This window comes from Schistocerca serialis, chromosome 1 (assembly GCF_023864345.2).
Source record: "Schistocerca serialis cubense isolate TAMUIC-IGC-003099 chromosome 1, iqSchSeri2.2, whole genome shotgun sequence".
Taxonomy (NCBI): Eukaryota; Metazoa; Arthropoda; class Insecta; order Orthoptera; family Acrididae; genus Schistocerca; species Schistocerca serialis.
The window spans coordinates 35,049,805-35,077,085 of record NC_064638.1 but is presented as its reverse complement, the minus strand read 5'-3'; the positions used below and the strand labels follow the sequence as shown (position 1 = coordinate 35,077,085).

Sequence of the window (27,281 nt, the reverse complement as noted above, 5' to 3'; positions counted from 1 at the left end):
ACATTGAAAATAAGTTCTAATCCTCATCAAGACCTGAGTGAATATTTGTGCAGATTTTCGTCACAAAGGACTTCGTTGTAGATAACAGTATCATCTGCAAAAAAGTTTGAGGTTACTGTTGATATTGTCTGCCAGGTCATTACTACACATGAACAACAAGGCTCTCAACACACCTCCATGGATATGCTTGAAGTTACTTATACATCGTTTTGTCTCTCCAGTCCATGATAACTTATCGCATTTTCGCTACCAAGAAATCCTCAATACAGTCGCAGACTTCGTTTGGTACCCCATATGATCATCTGATTTGAGGGTTGATAGTATTAGTGATTCTGAAAAAAAAATCATATGAACATATATCCTGTTCTCAACAGTTTTCAAGGAAACTGGTGGAAACAATGGGGAACAGAACAAATGTGTGGAATGTGCGGGAGCTCAGTCATCCTGAATGCACATACAATTGCCAAAGTAATATCCTCCAAGCATTCCGGCAATACATTTTGAAGAAAGACAAGATACCGTAATCAGTTACGATAGTTAACTAAAACAACGACGAGATAGTCATCAGTAATATCGCACCACACTTTCACTGAGAAACGTCGCTGAAAATTTGTTTCCACAGTAACATGCACATTTTCATCTGGCCATACATTACAGTAGCACATGTTGTTGATGCCGTTGCGGGTAATTGTTAACACATCAGTGAACAGAATACGTGGAAAACAGCGTTCGTTGGCAATGACCCATTGACAGAATTCCTTTCGTTTTGCATCATCTCCTACATGCAAACAAACGTCGCACGCTCTACCGATGATACGGACGCAGACGCTGCTCTGTGCGCAACACCTGTGTTTGTGGAACACCAAGCTGTGAATCAGTTCTTCTAGGGCTGGTACTTGGGCTGCATTCTAGCATCTCAAGAATGTTCTCAAGTTCACTAAGCTCATGTTGGATATTATGTTCAAAGACAACATATACGCTGAGAAGTGTACCGAACTGGCGCAATCTGTCAAATGCCCCGCTATTCGGAAGTCTGCGAGTAGGAAATCACAGCTCGTATTCGTGAACAGTGGCTCTGGAATTCCCTTTGCAAAATCCGTATGTGTGAAGACCTGGGAGTTTTCACTGTACTGAGCCATGAAGGTTTGACTGCACACGTAACAACACTTCAGTACACTGGTGCAACCTTTGTAGTAGTGAGACGTGAGGTACACAATGCTTACACTTGTAGGACCCTACCAAGCACAAGTGAAGTTCGCATTCACATGGTCAGTAAAGACGACAGTACATAGCCTATGTCGCTTTGGTTATATTCATACGTGAGTGCTGGTCAGAAGGACATGCCGCTGACACCTGTGATTTTTCAGCACCTGTATGTGGGACGCAGTTAAAAAAAGGGCATATGTTCATTTGAAGATTTTTGTTCAGAATCACCAATACTATCACTCTTCAGAGAGTGTACTGATTCATCCTGTGTAAACTGAAGTTGTCCGCTCACTTCTGTTTGTATGTGTGGGTTAATCGCAGGAACTAGTGCAAGGATTTTCATCTACTGTTGACAGTGATTCTTGAGTAAGGTTCGTGTATGTAATTCATTAGTATTTCGTGGAGACTGCCTGAACTACGATGAATTAAAGTCAGCGGCTGTGAAAACGATGGCATTGCCATCTAACGGTACAGCCGCCTCAATTCCGGACAGCAGAATAGCTTGAGCAGAATCTTGGTTCAAATGGTTCTGAGCACTAACGTCTGAGGTCATCAGTCCCCTAGAACTTAGAACTACTTAAACCTAACTAACCTAAGGACATCACACGCATCCATGCCCGAGGCAGGATTCGAACCTGCGACCGTAGCGGTCGCGCGGTTCCAGACTGAAGCGCGTGGAACCGCTCGGCCACACCGGCCGGCGAGGAGTAACTCCAGGTTGGGCCTGGTACGTAGCTTGTGCCTGAAAACTGAAACAGGATGGATTTTCATTGTCTTTTAACGAAGCATTCACTTCCCAATGATGTGGACATTTACCAGATGCGAAAGAATCAAAGCCGTGTTTCATGGTCTAGCGGTAAAGTGTGGACTTGGAAACCAATAGACTGCGCGATCTAATCCTAGGCAAAACACACATTTTTATCTCTTTCTTTGTAACATAGCAATCAGTTCTCAATAATGAGGAGATTCGCCAGAAACGAAACGTGTTTTCGGATTCCATGTTGAATTGTAGGTCACCTGTTCCCGGTTGAATAATTGGCTACGGAAACACAAGTTGCTGAAGTTCTTTCCAGTAGTGAGACTTGCGTCACGACACCGAGCCACACGAAATTATTATTACGGAAGGTATACGTACATGCATACAGTGTGGTTATAATTACACTTTCGCTACTTAAGCCACTGGACGGAAAACTGTTTACCGTATGGGTACTCGGCTTCATAGGAATGATGTTCAGACTGTGCGCTGCAGAATATTCATTGTTATTAGCGTTAGTATGTCCGCCTCCGTAGCGCAGCTGTAGCGTTACCACGTAGCACGCATGGGGCCCCGGGTTCGATTCCCGGCAGGGGACTGGGTGTTGTGTGCCCTTCGTCATCATCGACACGCAAGTCGCCGAAGTGGCGCAAACTAAAAAGACTTGCAGTGCGGCGGCCGAAGCCCGAAGGGAATGTGCCGGCCATAAATGCCATACGATCGTTTCATTTTCAGTGTTAGTATCACGACTTGCCGTTAGCTGCCAGTGTTGGTATGGCGACGTGGAGTTGAAACACAAGCATTACGGTTACAGACGGTCAACATGGGTCTGTACAAAGTGGACGCCGGCCGTAGTGGCTTAGCGGTTCTAGGCGCTACAGTCTGGAACCGCGCGACCGCCACGGTCGCAGGTTCAAATCCTGCCTCGGACATGGATGTGTGTGATGTCCTTAGGTTTGTTAGGTTCAAGTAGTTCTAAGTTCTAGGGGACTGATGACGTCAGAAGTCAAGTCCCATAGTGCTCAGAGCCATTTGAACCATTTGAAAAAAGTGAGCAGCGCTTTTCTCGAACGCCCTTTTAGCAAAACTACAGCAATACTGCTCTGCTCCTCGCGAGTATCGACGTATTAAAGGAATACGGAGAGGTCCTCTTTCCGCACCTGAGTTGAAGAACATGATTCGGAAGTTCAATTAATTGGTGATTTGGGAATTACCCCTGGGAGAGGCCGACGGCCAGTTGCGCCACAGACTGTTGAAGAAGTTACTGTTGCCATGGCTGGTAATGCTGGACGCAATGTGCTATCTTCAAGCAGTGTACGAGCTGTGTCACGACAGCTGAACATTCCGTGGTCCACCGTTGTTTTGGGCAGCTGAACAACAGTCTCTAGTGTGGTTCCCAGCTGTCACGGATGCAGATGGTAGTCGTACCCAGCAACTTTGGTAACCTGGGACGTAAACATGGTAGGCAATTAATACAATACTGGACATTAAAATTGCTACACCACGAAGATGACGTGCTACAGACGCGAAATTTATCCGACAGGAAGAAGATGCTGTGATATTCAGATGATCAGCTTTTCAGAGCATTCATGCAAGGTTGGCGCCCGTGGCGGCACCTACTACCTGCTGACATGAGGGAAGTTTCCAACAGATTTCTCGTACACAAACAGCAGTTGACCGGCATTGCCTGGTGAAACGTTGTTGTGATGCCTCGTGTAAGGAGGAGAAATGCGTACCATCACGTTTCCGACTTTGATAAAGGTCGGATTGCAGCCTATCGCGATTGCGGTTTATCGTATCGCGACATTGCTGCTCGCGTTGGTCGAGATCCAATGACTGTTAGCAGAATATGAAATCGGTGGATTCAGGAGGGTAATACAGAACGCTGTGCTAGATCCCAACGTCCTCGTATCACTAGCAGTCGAGATGACAGGCACCTTATCCGCATAGCTGTAACGGATCGTGCAGCCACGTCTCGATCCCTGAGTTAACAGATGGGAACGTTTGCAAGACAACAACCATCTGGACGAACAGTTCGACGAAGTTTGCAGCAGCTGCGGTTACCCTTGACGCTGCATCACAGAAAGGAGCGCCTGCGATGGTGTACTCAACGACGAACCTGTGTGCACGAATGGCAAAACGTAATTTTTTTCGGATGAATCCAGCTTCTGTTTACAGCATCATGATGGTCGCATCCGTGTTTGCCGACATCGCGGTGAACGCACATTGGAAGCGTGTGTTCGTCATCACCGTACTGGCGTATCACCCGGCGTGATGGTATGGGGTGCCATTCGTTACACGTCTCGGTCACCTCTTGTTCGCATTGACGGCACTTTGAACCGTGAATGTTACATTTCAACTGTGTTACGACCTGTGGCTCTACCCTTCATTCGATCTCTGCGAAACCCTACATTTCAGCAGGATAATGGACGACCGAATGTTGCAGGTCCTGTACGGGCCTTTCTGGATACAGAAAATGTTCGACTGCTGCCCTGGCCAGCACATTCTCCAGATCTCTCACCAACTGAAAACGTCTGGTCAATGGAGGCCGAGCAACTGGCTCGTCACAATACGCCAGTCACTACTCGTGATGAACTGTGGTATCGTGTTGAAGCTGCATGGGCAGCTGTACCTGTACACGCCATCCAAGCTCTGTTTGACTCAATGCCCAGGCGTATCAAGGCCGTTATTACGGCCAGAGGTGGTTGTTCTGGGTACTGATTTCTTAGGATGTATGCACCCAAATTGCGTGAAAATATGATCACATGTCAGTTCTAGTATAATATATTTGTCCAATGAATACCCGTTTATCATCTGCATTTCTTCTAGGTGTAGCAATTTTAATGGCCAGTAGTGTAAATGTTACCGTCTCGTGTGGAAAGTAAAATGCCTTCCTTTCAGTGTTTTATTCGCTATTTCTCTTCCGTGAACCCTTACAAATGTTTCCACGAAGGTTCATTGTCCTACGATCACTCGTTTTTGTTGGGGACACCTCTCAAGTAGCGAAAATTTAATTATAACCACCCCGTACACACACTCTCCTTATGTACATGTTATAAATTAGTGTCCCCCGCCACCTTTTTCTGTCTATGTATGACGGCTTGTCTAAATAACTACTGCAGGAATTCCGACAATATTTTCATTGATAGATACATTGCTTCACGAGGAAGGTTCGTGTTATGTAATTTATGAACGTGCAAGTTGACTGAGCTATCGAATTCCAGTCCTAAGCCGCGGTTTTTTTTCTGTACGTGAAGGGTGCTGTTAGGAACTGGTGTTGGGATGGACTGACGCCACAGCCGAGCCAAGAAGTGAGGCCCTGCCGAAGCAGCGCGCCTTTCATCCACGGCTCGCAGTGTTAGAGGGTCGAGGTCAGGCACTCCGCTTACGCCTTTAGGCGCCGTAGTACGCCGGCAAGTGGCGCCTGCTGCTTGAATCTTGTAATTTATATGAAACTAATGACATCCAGTTACCGGTAGCTAACGTGGTTTTTTGATTGTAAATCATAACTCTATGCACGGTCACGCAAACAGAATTACCGCTACGCCTGAGAAGGCGCCCGCGGTAGTGACTTTGTGCAGGCCGTGCGAAACAGGGACGCGTCACCATGTTGTCAATAAAGTTGGGCTGTGTGTGTGTGTGTGTGTGTGTGTGTGTGTGTGTGAGTGCTATTGCGGAAGTGAATCCACCTGAGTTTCGTCATCCATGACTTTCAGGATGTCATGAGAGAAAAGCGCAAACTGGTTATCGCTTGACATGTTTTAGGAATCCTTGCTGGATGGCATGGAGACGCTTATTATGTCTTAACTCAGAACATGCACTAGGGTTAACAACAGATGGCCAACGGGGTTCCCGTCAGATCACCGAAGTTAAGCGCTGTCGAGCTGAGCTCTTGGGTGGGTGACCATCCGGTCTACCGAGCGCTGTTGGCAAGCGGGGTGCACTCAGCCCTTGTGAGGCAAACTAAAGAGCTACTTGATCGGGAAGTAGCGGCTCCGGTCTCGTAAACTAACATACGGCCGGGAGAGCGGTGTGCTGACCACATGCCCCTCTATATCCGCATCCAGTGACGGCTGTGGACTGAGGATGACACGGCAGCCGGTCGGTACTGTTGGGCCTTCACTGCGTGTTCGGGCGGAGGCTTTTTTTTTTCTTCAACAACAGATGAATGTCAAACGCTGACAGTTAATATACCGTCTCTAAATGGATCCTTGTTGTTACTAATGGAGGCCGAAATGCACGCGTTTTAGCTCTCGCAGGCTGGCGTGAGAGGGAAGAACTATACTGACGTGAGGTCTGGAACATGACAAGGAATTAGAATCCAGAAAGAAATACTTAACTTTAATCCATTAATGGTGAACGTCGCTCTTGACGGTACATGATTCACAACATTATCTGTTCAGAATAGTAACTGAATATGGCGCCTTGCTAGGACGTAGCAAATGACGTAGCTGAAGGCTACGCTAAACTGTCGTCTCTGCAAATGAGAGCGTATGTAGACAGTGAACCATCGCTAGCAACGTCGGCTGTACAACTGGGGCGAGTGCTAGGGAGTCTCTCTAGACTAGACCTGCCGTGTGGCGGCGCTCGGTCTGCAATCACTGATAGTGGCGACACGCGGGTTCCACGTATACTAACGGACCGCGGCCGATTTAAAGGCTACCACCTAGCAAGTCTCGTGTCTGGCGGTGGGACCACACTTGTAATTTCTGGATAAATCTTCATGGAGATAAAACAGGGTAGTAGTTCACAACTACATGATTCGAATGACACATAGAAACGAAAGCACTTCAAATTTCCGCAAACAGAATGCAGATTAATTGATCCTTGTCATGTCCATCACTTCCCTGATCCAGCTAGCTAATGGCGACATCGTCTTATGTAAGGCCAATCACTTCAATTTATGTGCTCGCTCACAAAGTCGCAAAAATCGCACACAAAGAACCAGTGAAACCGATCAGAATTCAACATCCACACATGGGAACGCACCTGCAAAACCTTGTATGCTTTCTGTACTGAAAGAGTAAGTTTGTTGCATCACTACACATCACTAAATTACGGCATCAGAAACCAATAATGCCCACGACTTGCGTCCTAGAGTTCCGACGTACCCTCAAAATTGTTTAAACATTCACAGCTTTCAGGTTACAGCTAGCCTGGCCTCAGAAGATGAATGATCGGCTTTTGACTCAAAGTATCTAGTCTCATCGGTATCCTTCTTCCATCAGTAACACTTCTCTGGAAAAAGTGTCAAGACAGTAGTGGGGCTGGCTGGGACAAGGTAACCGTGTGTGTGTGTGTGTGTGTGTGTGTGTGTGTGTGTGTGTGTGTGTGTGTGTGTGTGTGTGTGTGTGTGTGTACGCGCAAGCATGCATCAACAATGAACAAGCTCTTATTTATGTACCTGTTGACTCAGTTCTATAACATATGTTTACCTTATGACAGTGGAATTGTCAATCTCAGCATCAGCAGTGTTGTATGAAGGCCTACCTGCTATTGCCAAGTTAACATGTGGTATCATGTATTGATACCAACCCACCAGTGTCATATCAATCCAATTGCGAGTTTCCATGAGAGGCTGATAGTGGCCCAGCAGACCCGATGAAGCATGCCCAATGAGCCACACTCTAGGGCCTCAGCACCACGAGCACCACAGTATACGTAGAATGGTGAGCGGCTGTGACACAGTCCACTCGTGCTCGGAGCCACTTTGCAATGGGAGAGTATGCAAACGCCACCTTGTTGCAACACTGACATCAGTGTTTGTGGTTCAGTACAGAAAGACCATTCCAGCTGGACTAGGAAAGTACCGTCCCACGCATAGGATGCCCCTAATACCACAGCACAAACTCCTGTGTTTGAAGAGGTGCCATGACCACTAAGGCATGTACTGCTGATGAATGGAATTGCGTTATGTTCACTGATAAAATGTAGTTGTGTTCTATCCTGGATAACTATTGTCAGTATGGTGGCAACCTGGGGAGAGGTCTCTTCCTTCCAATGTTTTGTCGATGCTCTGTGGTGTTATTCTTCACGTCTTGCTGTGGGGAACCATTGTATATGACTTCAGGTCACAGCTGATAGTATATGGATGACACGTGTCTATATAGACTGCCTGTGTGATGTTGAGGTAGCTTCATGGCCAGCAAGATCCCCAGATCTGTCCCCAATAAATGTGAGGGACCAGGTAGGATATCAACCCCTTCCCAGGGCCAGTTTCAAGGATATCTGAGACTAGCTACAACAGCTGTGGGCCAGCTTGCCTCAGGCAATGGTACATTGGCTTTATGACACCCTTGCCAACTGAATGAGTGCATGGATCCAGACCAGAGGAGGTGTAATATCATACTGATAAATAGGCTTATACTGTCAAGTTATTTGTAAATTTGACTTGATTTTGAAATCATTGAAATAAGATCACATAACTCTTTAAACTCATGAAATTTCATTTTTTTATCCCTACTCTTGTAGATGCTTCAGTGTTTTGTCAGGCAGTGTATATCCATAACTAACTTACCTTACTTACCATCATGAAGGAGAAGCTTCATGGATGTGGAGTAAATCAAGTTAAACAAAGAAAAGCACCTATTATAACATTTACGACTAACTATTGGTAAATTGCTGTGAATTATTTGGGTTTACTGAGGCTAAATTTAATATGGTAAAATTATAAGGGAAGCTGTTGGTTTCTTTGTACATAGGTTTCCATTTTATTAAGAAAAAGTAATTAAAATCAAGAAGATCTGCTTCTTCTTCTCTTTTATTAAAAAGTTGTTGTTTGTTTTCTATTCCAAGTTGAGCATCTAACAGAGATCTACTTTTCATACAAATTGGTATTTTCATGCACCAAACAGGATCCTTTACCCCCAAACTTAGGCAATTTGTAGAAAGAGTGATTAATATGGTACATTGTAAATTTACAGGTTTTCTTGAATTAATATAATAATTCTACGTTGAACCCTAGAAAAGGAAATATGGTGTACATAGGAATTATTTCTCTGTCTTGTATTATGTTTATGTAAATCACCTGCCTAATGAAAGAGAGTTCCTGTATTAGCAACAACTGCTATTAAGGAATGAAACTATTGAAATGTGAGTTTAAGGTTCCCAGGATCTGTCAAGAATCATCTGCAAGATGTCTGGGTAGCTTACTTCTTCTAAATGAATGTTTTCTTTAATTTAACTACATTCCTCACAAGACAACAAGGAGTGAAGATATGCAATGTAATGTAGCACTATGTTCTTGAGCTAAGCAAAATGAGAGATCAACTTATCCATAAACTGACTCCATTTTAACTTTTTATACACAATGACTCTAAGAAATTTTATGTGCATTGCTTCATTTAGAGTATAGCCGTATAACCATTGACTGTCTCTTGCTGGCACCAGGGGGCCATTTTTATTTCTTTCATGTTGCATAATGTGAGAATGAGATTGTATTTGACCCAGACATAAGTGTAAGCTGTGAACCAATTGCAGAGCTATTTAGCTATAATCTGTGATGCATTTATTGTGGTGAAGGATCTGCCTTTGATTAATATGAGCATGTCAATTTTTTAGACGCTTCATCTTACATTTTTATGTGTTTTTTAACGGTTATAAGCCAGTTATCATACAGAGAAAAAGAGAAATAAACACCCATAACTATGATTTTGTTGCACCTTTTTTCATAGTTAGCATGTTTTGAAGAACTTTTTTCTTCTTCCACATCTTTGATCCTTTCATGACAGATTTTATTTAAACTATTTTTACACTACTGGTGAATGCTATAGTTTTGGCCTAAATGAGCAAACTGCTGGCAAAAAGTTTGTTTTTGAAAAACAGTTGAGGTAGAGACATCTTTGAATATCAGGTAGGTTGTTATGTTGAAGAGCTATTATGAAATGTTGTGTTATTTTAACTTTCCTTTGGGCTGATCAATCTGATATATTTGAAATTGTCTGTCATTTATTTGTCAATCATTGACAGCAATGATACCTTCCCACCAGTAACTTCACTTTCCCCCTATCAGTTTGTTATACTGCTCCCATTCCCAATTCCTCTGAACAATACATTTATTTGGTTATCACCATAATGTTATAAACAGTACAAAGGTACTTTAGAATGTACAAGGTGTGATTGAAAAGGTTTAAGAGTAGGCTTGTAATTGTACAATGGTGGTACTTACATGCTACTGTGATGCATCTCCTTCAAAATAGTCCCCTTCTGACTGAACACATTGACTCCAACTGTGTTTCCACTTTTGGAAACACTCCTGGAAATTTTTTTCCTGAAATGTGTTAAGGATGTTCTCCATATTTGCCTGGATGCCTTCAATCAAGTCAAATCGCTTCCCTTTCAGTGAAAATTTCAGTTTAGGTAACATGTAGGAGTCAGCAGGGGCAAAATCAGTGGAATATGGTGGTTGTGGAAGCACAGGAATGTTGAATTTCATCAAAAATTCAATGATGGAGAAGGCACGATGTGCTGGAGCATTGTCATGGTGTAGCACCCACTCCTGTCTTTCCACAATGCAGGCCTTTTCTTCCACACCTTTTCGCACAAACGCTCGAGGACACATTTTTAGTATTCCTATAAATTCATGATACACAATACTGGTAGAATCGAAAAAAGTCACCAACATTGTCTTCACCTACGACCAACTTTGAGGTGCTGTTTTCAGTCATGGTGAACCTGGAGTCTTCCACTGCGAAGACAGCATTTTGGTTTTAGGATCATATCCATATACCCACAATTTGTCACCTGTAATTACCCTATTTCACAAATATGGGTCATCTTTAGTCCGATTAATCAGTCCTTGGCACACTTCAAGTCAGTATTGTTCTGGTCACTTGACAACACTTTTGGAATGAATTTCACGGATGCACGACACATGTTCAGATCTTCAGTTAAAATTGACTGAACTGCATAGAAACTTAAATTAAGTTCATCAGACATCTCCCTAATTGTAAGTCCATGATCAGAGAACACTAAATCATGAACTTTCATAACATTTTCACTCGTTTCTGAGGTGGAACGACAGCCGGACTGTGGTTCATCTTCAAATGATTCACGGCCATTTTTAAATCTGTTGAACCAGACAAAAACATTTGATTGGCTCATACAATTATCTCGAAAAGCTGTTGTTAATAGTCTCAGAAGCTGATTTCCTGGTTTTAAAACAAAAATTCAAACAAACTCATTGCTCCATTTTTATGTCCATTTTCATGCAGACAGAATCCGGCAACAAGCCCTAACAGACCTGCGCGCAACCAGCTGCCATGATGAACTGAATAAAGGAAATGTAGTTTCCTGTCAGAGGGCACTCAAGGACAAGGCAATGACTCACTCCCCACCCTCCATGTACCTGCCCTCCAAACCAGTAAGCAGTTGCGGATCCATTCTTAAGACTTTCTAATCACATTTTGTAAAACACATTTTTTTTCTGGAATGTTTAATCACTTGTGACGGGTGTCTGAATATCAAACATCAAATTGATGTGCTTTGCACAATTGACTTATTTTATTAATTTAGGTAGGATGTATTTGACTGTGGCTGGCTTCGGTAACACTAACTGATCAAAAGTATCTAGACTCCTGTTGGTGGGTGTTATTATGTCGTGTGTCTGCCCTTTACTTCCTGTATGATGGCTTGAACTCTGTTGGGGAGATTTTTGTTCAGGCGTCTGAATGTCTGTGGAGGAATGACACCCAATTCTTCCTCAAGAGCCAAAAGATGTTCCATTGGGATCAGGTATGGACTGCTGGAGCACTTTAGAACTGACTAGTGATTCTGCCTGCTGATCTCATGTGATTTTTTATAACCACCCTCTGCAATGCTTGACAGTTCCTGCCTGTCACTATATGAGGTCTGCTTGGTCTTAGTTTAGCTGTGATTATTCGTGCATTTTTACACTTCATAATCACATCGCCAGGAGTCAACCTGGGTGGCTTCGGAAGGGTTGAAATGTGTCTGATGGATGTGTTGCTCAGATGACTTCCAGCAAAGCAGCACAATTACAAAGTCACTGAGATCTCTCAACCAACCCCTCCTGCTGCTGCTGCCTTTCTACTGCCAACACATTTTTTTAATTATTTTTTAAATGTTTCATTCCCTTTCCCTTGTGTGGAGGGGTTAGGCTCCATGAAAGCATCTTGTTGCTCTTTTCAGGAATTTGGGTTGTGTTATGCTATTTACATCTTTATTAGTATTTTTGTGGTGTTGAGTTTTTATGTCTCCCTACTGGGAATTTATTTGGAGGGTATTGTGGGGGAACTCAAAACTCCCTGCCTCCCTTTATACTGGCAGGTCTGTCTCTCACAATATCTTGTGGCCAATTGCACATTACATCATGTCCAGATACTTTTGATCAGACAATGTAATCTCCTCAACCCAAAACATATTGAAAAAATCCAAATATTGTAGTTTGTAGAGGATAATAGTGAAATTCAAATGGATTTTGAAGATATAGTGGAAACAGGCTGTGACGATAAAGTTCAGCAGGAAGATTCAGAAGGAGGAAGATGACAGTGAAGATAACGAGGAAGTACTTGACATTGACAACCATTACCATATTTTTTGGAAGGCACAAGGAGACAAAATAGAATAAAGTTACACCATCATAGAGAGGACAGATCAGGGCCACAATATTATTTGAAAGTTACCTAGACCTTCAGGTCCAGTGAGAACCATGAGAACGCTTTTGGAATGCTGGAATTTCGTCAGAGATGACATCATATCATTCACACAGCTCTGCATACAAATCAATATTTGAGAATGTCAATAGCTTCATTTCATCATGAGAAAGACATAAAGCCAACAGATGTTATGGGACTGAAAGCTTTCATTGGTCTCTTGTGTTCTGCTGATGTTAACAGAAGTAACACGTAAAACTTAGAGGGTTTGTCAGGACCTGACAGGAATAGCACTGAAAAATTTTACCTCATAATGATGATAAAATATTTCAGATTCATCATGCGGCACCTCAGATGTGACAAGGTAACAGTGATTCAATTGTCAGAAATGCAGGCAACTGATCTACCAGCTACTTGATAGAAGAATCAAGAAGAAAAACTCTTATCTTTTGTTGGGACGATGAAGAACAAAGAAATGCTTGAGAGTTATATGCCAGTATGGAAGAGCTGTCCACAGTTCGCTTTTTGGAGAAAACCTGTATTCTAGTTTCTTATGTTCTCAAAAAAGTGAAGTGAGTGACCCTGGCATCAAGCTTGCATAAGAATAATTCAATAGACTCTGATACAGGACACACATTGTAACATATTATAATGGCACCAACTGTGGAGCTGTCGTTATGGATATGTTGACCACTTCATACAATGATGCAAGAAATTTGTGCCATTGGCCCATGGTTACATTTTTTCAGTGATCAATATGAGTGAAATCAATGCACAAGTAATTTATATTAGCAACAATGAAAACTGTATAAGAAGAAAAGGGTTCCTGAAACATCCATCTCATGCGTTACTTTTGCCTCATTTGGTTCAAACATGTTTGGACACCTCAGGCATTCAAATAGATTTTCAGTAGAGTCTAAAAGTGTTATAGGACACTGTGTGAAGAAGAAGCAGAAGGCAAAAGCAGAAATAAAGGAGACAAAACTGGGGACAAAAGAAAAATGTGTAATATCAACATGGTAAAGATTGACAAAATATTGTTGCAAAATGAATCAAAAGCCAAGCTGTTTGAGGAACATTGATACTTTTTGCCCTGATTGTGATAAAATTTGTAGTTTGTTACCGTTGAACAACAGTGATGAGAAACAATTGAATGATTAATGTCATCGTTGTACTCTTTTGTCTTTCCGTAAAGATACTTAAGAATAAGCAATTTGATCAATTTGGTACACCAAGCCCTAAGTTTTTGTGGAGAACACCACACCTGACAGAAGGCTAATCATTGGTAATGAACTGCAAATATCAGTGATATTTCATTGACAGATTTTCATGCTTCATTTACGCTTTTCTTAGTACAGCATTGTAAAGCACCAACTTAGCTTTCAAGATGCTTTCCAGTTGAGTACCTTTATTCTTGATTACATCGTTAAAAGTAATGGATACCATGTCTCCAGGCACTTTGAATAGCCTACTTCTTATGCCATTGACATTAGAACTGATTTTTAGTTTCTTCTGTCTGAAATGATAATACATACAAGGTGATTATAATTAAAGTTAAACTTTCAAACCACTGTAGAAAGAACACCACTGGTCAGAATGACATCAAATTGCAATGGAATATTATCGGAGAAGGGGGAAAATGTATGGCAGAAGAAAAAAAACTAGTTATAAAATGTAGCAATAGATAGCGCTGTAAGCATCATAATTTAATAGTGGTTGACTACAAACGACAAATGAATCATGCAACAATGCATAAGGTGTATGTTTGACATTAAACAAGCTTTACTACTCAGTGTGCTGTATAGGTGAGATACTGTTATGTAAGCCCATCCACCGCGGCAAGGTCATAGCACATCAGATGGGAAAAATCGGTTTTTAATTGTCCTGGGGCCAAAAACCGCATAAAAAACATCAATCTCATTGGTTTTTAACTGTCCTGAGGCAAAAAACCACATAAAAAGCATTGATCACATTGGTTTTTAATTGCCCTGAGGCAAAAAATCACATAAAATGCATCAATCAAAATCAAATCAGATTATTAATCTCCATGTGACTGTCGCAAAACATGTTCAATAGGCTGTCCACTGTTTTCTGCAAGTTGAAATTGAGGAACTGCATGTTCCACAACTGATCGAAGTGTTACCGGGATGACATCCAGAATGTGTTGCGCAATGCATGCCTTCAAAGCAGCTAAGTTTGGAATTGGAACACTGAACACAACATCTTTCATGTAGCCCACAGCCAGAAGTCACACGGATTAAGATCAGGTGACTAGGATAGCCAGGCTGTATGGAAATGGCAGCTGATAATTCTAGTATTTCCGAAATGACACTTCAGCAGCTGCTTAACTGGATTTACAATGTGCGGAGGTGTGCCATCTTGCATAAAAATGATCCCATCCACACATCCACACTGTTGGAGAGCTGGAAGGCGTGGTTGCACAAAAGACATTCATAGTGTTTACCAGTGATGGTACAGGTAACAGCCAGAAGCACCTGTCTCTTTTAAAAAATACGGCCCTATGATAAATAATGCTGTATACCTGTGCCACACAGTGACTTTTTCAGGATGAAGTGGTACTGGTTGATTTGAATGTGGATTTTCCATTGCCCATGTTTGACAATTCTGTGTACTGACATATCCTGTCAGATGGAAGTGAGCTTCATCTGTCCACAAAATCTTCCACGACCAATCATAGTCCACTTCCATGCACGCAAGAAATTCTAAAGCAAAGTTCTGTCTTGCTGCCAGGTCAACAGGAAGCAAATCGTGCACATGGGTAATTTTGAATGGATAGCAAAGAAGGATGTTTTGTAGGATTTTATGGACCATGCTCACAGATATGTCCAGTGTTCAGGCAAGTCTCCATGCGCTACAAGTTTTCACACCACCACTCACCTCCTCACACATTGCTGTAGCCACTGCTTCCCCTGATGTCGAATCAATTTGTTTCCTCCCTCTACCAGGTTGCACGGCAAAAGAACCCGTCTTTTCGAATTTCCAAATCATTTTTTCCAGATCCACAGCAGTCATTGGACCAATGCCTTCAATGTCTGGAACTTCTGCAGAGCGACACATGCACAGTCATCATCATGGCATGATACTGCATTGAGACAGTTGCAAATGCTGCAAATGCGAAAGGAGGATATGCCATGTACCCGGTGTGTTGATACCAACTTTAATGGGTCGTGCATATGACAGGTGTTTCCATTTACTTATTCTGACACATACAGTGCCATCTATTGACCAATTTTCACACTATTTTTTTTCTTCTGCCGTATGTTTTCCCCCTTCTCCGATAATATTCCATTGCAATTTGACATCATTCTGACCAGTGGTGTTATTTCTACAGTGTTTTGAAAGTTTAACTTTAATTATAATCACCCTGTACATACCAAGGATCTGCAGCCTTATTGGACACACTGTTATGCAGCTGTGACCTTGAAAGATTGTCTCCTAGTCACCTTCCTCCTCTTCGTGTTTAATCCCATAAAGTGAGGAAAGATATGTTGAAATATTATTATCTTACTAGTGATTTATTTCTATTGGAAAATTTACTGTTTACACACCAGCTTTTGACCCAACAGAACTGGAAAAGATACCTTAATATTTTCTGCAGAAATATTTGGACACTTCATGTATAGTGCAGAAAAAAACTTAATTTGGTAATGTGGATCACTATTATCACTATTGTCACATTATGAATAAAAAAAAGCTATGCTACATCTATGTACAGACTCTGCAAACCACAATGAAGTGCATGGCACAGATACATTATGAATAAAAAAAGGTATGCTACATCTATGTACAGATTCTGCAAACCACAATGAAGTATGGCACAGAGTAGTTGTCACTGTATCACATATTATGGTTTCTTTCCATTCTAGTCACATTTCAAGAGTTTCATCATTTATTAATGTGGTTTGCCCCGGCATTTTGAGAGACACTGTTTGACTTTGGTATCAGCAACTGTCCTTGTGGCCAGAAAAATCATTTAAAATGTGCCTCACAGAAATGTCTAGATTTTACATTGTGAATTAATATTCAGGCAATGACAATGGCTTTGGTAGACACTTTTGTTATAAAAATAAGATTGTGTAATTGTGACACCATCTCTGGTCAATTGTCAAGAGCCTGCCAAGAATTATTTCATAAATTTGTCAATAAATGTGCTATTGCTCCCCTTCTGTATCATTTTCTTTAGAAGAAACTACAAATGTCTCATAAACTATGCATAAATCAAACACACAAAATTCTGGACATTCAATAGTATTAATATTTTTAGTTGAGCAGTTTTCATATCTCAAGTAAATTACAACATACTTTAACTCTCTAGAACAAAGATTGTCAAAAGATAAAATTAATAAAGGCAGGGTGCATTTTTCGTTACTACAGTACATGACTCAATATGGCTGCTCTTGGAAGTATCTCTGATTATTCTGATGAGCTGTTCCTATAGATATCCTCACTTCATTACCATCATTGTATTTCTATATGTTGAGTAGATAAAATAGTAACAATAAATAATTTATTTATTTATGATATTGTATCAACACACTACAGAATGGCCAAAATCACAAATAATTCCTGATAGTTGATGCTGCCTGCATAGAAGAGGTTCCATGCAATAAAGATTTCATTTGCTTCAATGAACGTATCTGATATTGCTTCTTCTTCTAGACAGAGGAAGAAGAGAAAAAAAATCAGTTTTATTTTTGCTGTGTGCCATTAACATTTTAGTGTTACGTGCCTTTATTTTTACTTTATTATAAAAAGGATTGATTGCTACTAACCATATTGAGAAGAGGTTGAGTTGCAGACAGGCACAACAAAAAGACTGCTATCCAGATAAGCTTTATGCCAAAAGACATTTTCTATAATAGAAAATACACACACATTCACACAAGCACCTATGTCTGTATGGAGAGGAGCAATTAATTCCTTTCATAATGTTGTTGTTATTCCATCCTGGATTTTCCTTTGTTTATTACTTTCATTTCCTGCATCTCATAATCCTTGGCCAATCTATCATTACAGTATGTCCAATACACAGTACTTATCAGTCTCATTCAGAATATATTCTCTGTGGTTTCAGAAAATGGGCTCATCAACGAGGCTGAGTTCCTCCAGTGGGTGGCACGCATCCAGGCCTTGACACAGGACACTGAGGGGGATGACGATGTCACCAAGGACCTGATTGCTGCCTTCAGGGTCTTTGATAGAGACTGCAATGGCTACATCACTAAGGTAAGGGTACAGAGAGGCTGACTTGTTTGGATGTTTCATTATTTTATGTTCTAGACCCATTAAAGTTTGCTGATACTCAAACAGTCCAGGATAACAAAGTTCCTTCATTCTAGATCTAGAACTTTACATTCATTACTAAATTAAATTAAGTATAAATAACAGAAGGAGTAAAGGAAATTGTGCGCGTGTGTTATCTTTTTGTGGTAAAGCAAATTTCTGGGTGGTACATAAAACAAGGGAAAGGCAACCACTCAGCCATAGCACCCTCCATGGCTACATTGTGCCAAAATTACAGTTTAACTCTTCCAGTTTAGTTTCTGGACCTGTCATGAACTTAACGATACTGTATTGTTTCATCTACTTTTCCATTATTTATATTCCACGAAGGACTTTCCAGTACCATATTAAATTAAGCATAAACCTGAGAGCTTGAAGGTGGAAGATTTTCAAATCTCATCCAGTGCAGTCCCCAACAATCACTGTTTCCTTCTCATCCTGTCTCATAAGTCTCCCCTGATGTGAAGTTCTGGGTGACTTTTCCAAAAACTGCCTCTCCCTTTCCCTTCACCCCTCTTCCATCCCCTTCAACCATTCTGATGGAAGAAGAAGCCACTGTCACCAAAAGCTTGCATAATTAAAATCTTTTTTTATATGCATGTTCTCCTGCCACCACTTTGATAGTAGATATTGTCAGAAATTGATTATTTTCATAGTTATATAAGCATAAACTAAGTACTCAGTAACTAACAGATGTGAATCTGTGAATTAACTATACCCCTTATCTCTTCCAGGATGAGCTCAAGTCAGCCATGGATATGATAGGAGAGACAGTAACAGAAGGAGACCTGAATGAAATGTTGGCTATGGCTGATGTAGATCGAGATGGCAGGATCAACTATGAAGGTAATGTATCATTTTGTGTCCTGGAGTACTGCCTCAGATTTGTTTGAAGCTGACAGACATTTGTTGTACATTAGTAAACTTTTCCGAAACAACATTGAACATAATAATGGAAAATCTTGAGTGGAACACAAACAATAGAATGAATTTTCAGTAATATGACTACATGCCTCATATAACTGATGCTCTGGGCCACCTCCGGGATCCAAAACATCTCGAGTCCTCTTCAATGCAACCACAGTTAAGTCTTTAACTGTGATTAATGAGCTTTTATACCATTACATTTACCCCTCTTCTAATTGTGACTACAATGGCTTCATTAGTATCACATTTAGTGATTTCAGAGGCCTACTAATGTTCTATGACCATATTTATCATCACAGCATGGGGTATTTTCAGTTGTGAGTGGGAACATTTTTAAATATGTAATCTCCTAATTCATCACTGAATTACTATGGTCACATTTAATGTTTCATAAATTTAGATTTTCTTTCTGTGTGAACTTAGGGTCCATTAAAAATAACTATTTGACAGTTCAAACAATCATAGAGAACCTCCACCATGCTTCACAGTTTGAAAAATACTATCTGGATTGTATGGAGCTCTGTGTGTTCATTATACATAAACAAGCCCTACTAATACAAAAGCACACTCACTGGACAATGTTATAGTGCCGTACAGATTGCTAGTCACAGAATTGTCATGTTCCTTGAACTACTAAAATCTCTTCATTGCATTCACCAGATTTATAATAATAATAATAATAATAATAATGTTTATTTGTCCATGTTAACTTTGCAGTCTTGGACATCGTCGTTTTTTGTACAATTATTTCAATATCATGTCATTCCAAGAATGGATATATACATCAAGTAGCACATTATATATCACTCCATACATATAATGATTATATACATCAATTAGCCAATTATATCAATATCACCACTAATGTACTGCAGTATGTAAAAGAATAAACTAACAGTACTGCAGCTCAGAATTCTTTTAATGAGTATAAACATCTTTCTATTAACAAATTTTTCAACTTGCCCTTGAAAAGATTGGGGGTTCGGCAGCAGCAGGTCTTCCATGAAAGTATTTTTTGTGAAGTTACTGTCACACTATTTTTATTGACTTTTCATTCTCTAGACACATATTAAGATCAGTAGTTCATTTAGTGGTAATGGTCTTCCTATTGGATGTAACAATTTTCCTTAATACTCTCCTGTCTCTCTGAGGAAGTCTAGAAAAGTTTTCCCATTAGTAGTATCATGGCAGCACTAGATACATCAGCTCTAGAAATGCCTAGTGGATTTCCAACCAAAGTCATGAGTACACCAGCAGAGCAAAAGCAACAATTTTCTCTGTTGACAGTCTGTAAGGTCAGACACCAGGACAAACTGACAACACCACACCGATTGCAGGCACACTGGTACTCCAAACACCTCCAGGGATATTATGGTACTAAAAAAGCAACAAGCCTATTCACATCAGTGCATTACAGATTAGCAGAACTAGGACTCAAAGTCATGAAACCAAGGTATTCATATAAGACCAGAGATGTTTAAAAAATAGAAAAAGTAATCAAAACTATTAAGATTTGTTTTTATGGGTTCCACTCAAGCAGTTTGTGGAAATATAACCATACCCATAAATATAATTAGATTTAAGTATCCTGTATTATAATGCTTTTTTAAAATCCATAATACAAGAAAATTAGTTAATCAAAATAAAACATAAGTAAACATAATGAGAAGGAGGACAATTACATTGGTTTAGCACATCAATAAGTTTATAAATGACCAAGTGATTTTTTTTCATTACATTAAATTTAAAAAATAGGACAAATAAAATTTGATCTTTTTCATCACATGTGAATAAGCACACAGTACAACAACTTTTTTGTCTATGTAAATCCTCTTTTTGTGATAAAAATAGTGTATTCCTAATATTACTATTGTTTAACAGCTAAAAGCATTCTTCAGGATATGTGTGATGATAGTGGGTGGAGTGTGAAACAGTATTGATAGGGATCAGGGCTACAGTATTGAGTGTGACCTGGTGAAAATAGCCCCTGCAATGACCCATACCAATGTTGGGCTGGTGCCTGCTTTCGTGCGGCATGAGCAGCCCCAGTTGAACCACTCTGTCAGGAAAGTAAATATGGAGTTGGATCAGTTGCGTAGGCTGGCCACTCTGTCAGACATTGGAATGGTTCCTGTCGAGGCTGTTGATAGGGGGGATTTCACAAGGCATAGCCTACACTTCAATAGGAAATGGAAGGGTAAACTGGCAGGGTTGTTGGCGAAATCCCTAATAGGAGACACTAGTACTCATGGACGTACCTCTTTTTTAGACTAAAATCAGTGTCCAATGAGAAGTTCAGGCAAGCAGGTGTTAAAGAGGTCCAAAACCCACAAGATTCTCACAATAGGAAAGTAAATAATAATTTTACCATATTTAATCAAAATATTGGTGGATTGAAGAAAAAAGTAGATTCACACAAAAGTGAAGTAAAAAATAATGTTAACATTTTTCACCAAAATATTCTGGGATTGAAGAATAAAGTAGATGAGCTCCTGGTTTGTTTAGATGACATTGAATCTGAAAATGTTATAGATATACTATGCCTGTCTGAGCATCACATTGTGTCTAATATGGAGAAGGTTAATATCAGTAGTTATAAATTAGCTGCACATATGAGTAGAGAGAATAAGGTGAGAGGAGGAGTTGCCATATACGTCAAAAGTCATCACTGTGTAAAAAGCTTAGATACAAAAAAGTTTTGTCTAGAGCAACATAGAGAAGCATGTGCCTGTCAACTTAAACTAGGACCCTTTTATAATTGTAACAGTATATAGGTCCCCTTCAGGAAACTTTCATTTATTCCTGGAAAACTTGGATGTCTTGTTGTGCTATCTGTCAGATAGGGGAAAGCAGATTATTATTTGTGGGGACGTCAGTGTTGATTCACTGAAAGAGTGTAGTAGGAAGAATGACCTGGAAGTCTTGCTTGGTTCTTTCAATTTGACATCTGTCATTAATTTTCCTACTCGGGTAGTAAAGGACAGTGGCACATTGATAGATAACACTTTTATAGACCAAGATAAGTTTAAAAACATAAATTATTGTCCTGTTGAGAATGGCCTTTCTGATCATGGTGCTCAGCTAGTTACAGTACATGACATAGCTCCATTCAGTAATTCAAAACTATCCTCCAAAGTTGTGCATTCAATTAATGACTCAACAATTAGAAATTTCAGAGAAAACCTTCAGCAGTTAGACTGGGATGAGGAGTACAAGGAAATTGATGCTACTTTAAAATATAACTTATTTCATGATACACTTGTAAGAGAATTTGAAAACTGTTTCCCCAAGAAAGTAGTTAAATCTAATTATAAGAAACCATGCAAATAACCTTGGCTTACTAAAGGAATAAAAATATCTTGTAACCACAAAAGGGAACTGTATCTAACAACAAGAAAGAGTAATGACCCAGAAACAGCTAAATATTATAAAAACTACTGTGCTACATTGAGAAAGGTTATTAAAAAGACCAGAAGCATGTGCATCATGTCTGAGATTAATACCTCTGATAACAAAATCGAAACAATTTGGAATATTATTACATGGGAGACAGGGCAACCAAGATTAGAGGATGATGGCATTACCATCAAAGCAAATGGAAACTTGACAAACAACAAGCCGGAAGTCGAAAACATTTTGAATAATCATTTTTTAAATGATGTAGAGAAAATAGGACCTAAATGTTCATTAGAAGAAGCAAGCAGTAAATGGAAGAGGCCTTACCCACACCATTTGATACAACTGAAATTCCACCCACCTCTCCTTCTGAAATTAGGAAGATAATAAACTCTCTCAAGAATAAAAGCTCACATGGAATTGCCATTTTCAGCAGGATAATAAAAGCTTGTTCCCAAGACATAAGTGGGATTCTTAGCCACATATGTAATAGCTCTCTGAAGCAGGGTATTTTCCCAGATAGACTGAAGTATGCCATTGTTAAACCATGGCATAAAAAGGGGGATACGTCTGATGTCAACAACTACTGCCCAATCTCTCTTCTGACTGCCTTACCCAAAATTCTTGAAAAATTAATGTATTGTAGAGTAGCTACACACCTTTGTAAAAATAAAGTTTTAACAAAATGTCAGTTTGGTTTCCAGAAAGGTTTCTCAACGGAAAATGCTATATATACTTTCACTAATGAAATATTAAATGCTCTGAGTAACCAGAAGTCACCCGTTGGGATTTTTTGTGATCTCTCAAAGGCTTTTTATTGTGTAAATCATGGAATACTTCTAGATAAGCTCATGTACTGTGGTATGAATGGGACAGTCTCAAATGGTTTAAATCATACCTAACTGGAATAGTGCAGAAAGTTGAAATAAGCAGTTCACATAATATGCAAAAAACTGGTGATTTCTCGTACTGGGGTACAATCAAGAATGGGATGCCACAAGGTTCAGTCTTGGGTCCTCTGCTGTTCTTAATATATATTAATGACTTGCCATTCTGTATTCAAGAAGATGCAAAGCTGGTACTTTTTGCTGATGATACAAGTATAGCTATCACACCCAACAGACAAGAATTAACTGGTGAAATTGTAGACGATGCTTTTCAGAAAATCATTAAGTGGTTCTCTGCAAATGGGCTCTCATTAAACTTTGACAAAACACAGTACATACAGTTCCACACAGTAAATGGAATGACGCCATTAATAAATATAGACTTCGATCAGAAATCGGTAGCTAAGGTAGAATATTCAAAATTTCTAGGTGTGTCCATTGATGAAGGGTTGAACTGAAAAAAAACACACTGAAGATCTGCTGAAATGTTTGAGTTCAGCTACTTATGCTATTAGGGTCACTGCAAATTTTGGTGGTATACATCTCAGTAAATTAGCTTACCATGCCTATTTTCATTCTCTGCTTTCGTATGGTATCATATTCTGGAGTAACTCATCATTGAGTAAAAGAGTGTTCATTGCTCAAAAGTGTGTAATCAGAATAATTGCTGGAGCTCATCCAAGATCATCCTGCAGACACTTATTTAAAGAGCTAGAGATCTTCACTGTAACCTCACAATATATGTATTTTCTTATGAAATTTGTTATTAACAATCCGAATGAATTCAAAAGTAATAGCAGTGTACATGGCTACAACACTAGGAGAAAGGATGATCTTCACTACTCAAGGTTAAATCTAACTTTGGCTCAGAAGGGGGTAAATTATGCAACCACAAAAGTCTTTGGTCACATAACTAGTAGCATGAAAAGTCTGACAGGTAGCCATATAGCATTTAAAAGGAAATTAAAAGAATTTCTTAATGGCAACTCCTTCTACTCATTAGATGAATTTTTGGACATAGTAAATGGGTAATTTCCCCAATTGCTCCCCCCCCCCCCCCTCCTGCCCCCCATATATGTCATGTAATATTTTGTGTAATGTAATATCTTGTGTAGACACCTTTTATTAACCTGACACATTCCACATCATTATGAAGTGTTGTATTCATGGTCTATGGAACAAGTACTAATCTAATCTATGACAGTGTGCCACTCAATGGCATTAGGAACAAGACATAGAACATTGTTTGTTATAACATATGAAGTCTGTCGAGTTACACATTTATGAAATTCACCGAGAGGCAGAAGTGCTGCATAGTCGATGGGTACACAAATGAAGATACAGAGCTTTGCTAGCTTTCAGAATTAGCTTCCTTTTTCAAACTTGTAGGCAAAACACAGATGCATGCATGTGCACGCCCACACACACACACACACACACACACACACACACACACACACACACACACACACACAATTGAGTGTGGGGGTGGGGGAAAAGCAAGTTACCTTCGGTTTAGCCAGGAAGGATGTGATGTAAAGGATAGCTCCCAGTTGCACAGTTGCACAGTTGAGAGTAGCTGGTGTTGGTGGGGAGGATCCTTGTTTTTGGCAACAATTTGGTGGTGACCATTCATTCTAGCTGTTGGTTGGTTGTCATACTAATCTAAAATGCAGTGTAATGGTTGCAAGAGAGCTGGTATACAACATGGCTGTTTCACAGGTCACCTGGCTTCTGATGGGGTAGGATAAGCCTGTGACAGGACTGAAGAAGGTGGCACTGGGTGGATGTATTGGGCGGGTCTTGCATCTGGGTCTTCCCAGGGGTTACGATCACTGTCACAGGGGACTGGGTGTGGGAGTGGCATAGAGATGGACTAGGATATTGTGGAGGATGAGTGGGTGGGCAGCGGAACACCACTTTGGGAGGGAAAGGAAGTATCTCGGATGGGATGTCCCTCATTTCAGAGATGATAAATGATCAGACCCTGACAAAGGATGTGGTGCAATTATTCCAGTCCTGAATGGTGTTGGGTGACAAGGAGGTCATGTTTTTGTGGTTGGTTCTAGCAGTGGATGTAAGGATCAGGTATGTATGGGCATATGACACGGGCGGTATGTCTGTGAATTAGGTCTCCTCGTGCCACGAAATGAGATATATCCTAGCCAAGATACTACCATCCCCTCCCAAAGTGTTCTGCCGCCAATCCAACCTCCACAGCATCCTAGTCCATCCCTATGCCACTCCCACTCCCAATCCCCTGCCACAGGGATGACACCTCTGTGGAAGGCCCAGATGCAAAATGCCCAATCCACCAAACTGCATCATCTACTCCAGTTCTGTCACATACTTATCCTACCCCACCAGAGGCCAGGCCAACTGTGAAAGCAGCTATGTTATATACCAGCTCTGCTGAAACCACTGCACAGTGTTTTACATAAATATGACAACCGACCAGCTGTCAACTAGAGTGATTGGCCACTGCCATACTTTTGCCAAAAGCAAGATGGACCCTCAGACGCACAAAAAGCAGCAGAGCACAACATGTGAGATTTCAGTGGCTGCTTCACAGCCTGTGCCACCTGCATCCTCCCTACCACCATGAGCTTTTCTGTGCTGCGCAGATCAAAGCTATCCTTACAGCACATGCTTCACTCCTGTAACCTCCCTGTCCTAAACATAGTTAACTTGCTGCCCACCCCCCACCCCCACCAAACAGTTGTGTGTGTGAGTGGGGAGGGGGGGGGGGGGGGACCAGCCGCTGCCCCAGTACCCTACCCAGTTTGTGTCAGCTAGTTGTCAGCCGTCTGCCACCTGCCCCCTCTACCTTTGCCTCTTAACTAGCCCACAGATGGCTCCTCACTTTTCTACGAGTTGCCAGATGCTTTTCCCCAACCCCCTCCCTGCCTCTCACCTCTCTCCATTCCTAACTTCATCCCACTCCACACCCCCACCTCACACCAGTACATTCACCATGGGCCAGGATAGTGCTGTCAGCCGACTAAGCACAGTGTTGGGAGACAGCTCTGTGTGTGTGTGTGTGTGTGTGTGTGTGTGTGTGTGTGTGTGTGTGTGTGCATGTTTTTCCTACAAGCTTGAAAAAGGAAGTTCATTCCAAAAGCTAGCAAAGCTCCATACCTTTTGTTTGGATATCTATCAACAATGCAGAACTTCTGCCTTTTGGTGAATCTTTTCCTTTATTCCTAAGCAATTCTTAATTCTCAACCAGAACTTTTATACATTAATGAAATTCAAAATACTAAAGAACCTATCAACTTGTTTCAAAAATATGTTACAGTTATTAGTACATAACAAAGAAAAATATTGTGTCAAATTAACACTGATTCACTTTCATTTCAGAGTTTGCACGGCTCCTCTTGTAAAGAAAGACAAAACCTGTGTGAGTAGCATCATATTCTAACATCACTGTGAAATACAGCTGTTACCTTTGCAAAGCTAAATTTTTGTTATTGAAATGAATGTAAAAGTGATGACAGCCAGTTGTAATGGTAGTGCTGACATTGTTTACATAAATGCACACTTATTTTTGTTAAGGATATTGTATATATTTTGTAATGTGCCTATTATGTTGTTGCAATTGTTTATAATACTGTACAAGTAACTCCAGTTATCTGGTAATAATGATGTAAAATAATATTCAAAAGCTGTTATTTTTTTCAAGTTAAATGAATGATGTAGTTGCTGATAGTTACATACTGTCAAAATATTTTGTACAGATTCTGAGATAAATAAATTCAACATGCTAAATTCAATATATTATCAATTATTATTTCCTTTCATTTGTACACAATGAAGGTTAAATAAATTTTAAACACAATTGTAGCATTATCAATATTATTTCCTCTTGGGAAACTGCAGGTAATTGGCTAGCATAGTTCTTTTCCATTTCATTCCATTTTTCAGCTTCCTGTAGGACAGCATATTCCAGTTCTGTTAATAATGTATTATCTATGCTTTTGAAATTGACATTCTATCTGTCCTACCACTTCTCTCTAACTTGTATTTTTCATACACATCAGTACCATTTTCTTGTTAATTCTTAAAACATATTCGACTTATCTCTTCACTTTTTTGTTTTTGATTAGCTAATTCATCAAAATTTTGGAAAAGTGAAAACTATGTGCTAGACTGGAACTCAGACCTGGACATCTGCCTTTTGCAGACAGTGTTCAG

The 27,281-nt window shown here is 40.3% G+C and overlaps 1 protein-coding gene across 3 annotated transcripts in view; it reads left to right on the top strand.

Annotated features, from left to right (window-relative positions):
* LOC126461146 (calcium-binding protein E63-1) overlaps positions 1-26,860 on the top strand; it is a 577,618-nt gene extending 550,758 nt beyond the window's left edge. For all 3 annotated transcript variants that reach the window (XM_050095973.1, XM_050095974.1, XM_050095975.1), the window contains 3 exons: positions 17,669-17,820; positions 18,612-18,723; positions 26,448-26,860. In XM_050095973.1, coding sequence (XP_049951930.1) covers positions 17,669-17,820; positions 18,612-18,723; positions 26,448-26,470 — 287 coding nt within the window. In that variant the 3' untranslated portion in view covers positions 26,471-26,860. The remainder of the gene's footprint in view (positions 1-17,668; positions 17,821-18,611; positions 18,724-26,447) is intronic.
* The last annotated feature ends 421 nt before the right edge of the window (positions 26,861-27,281 follow it).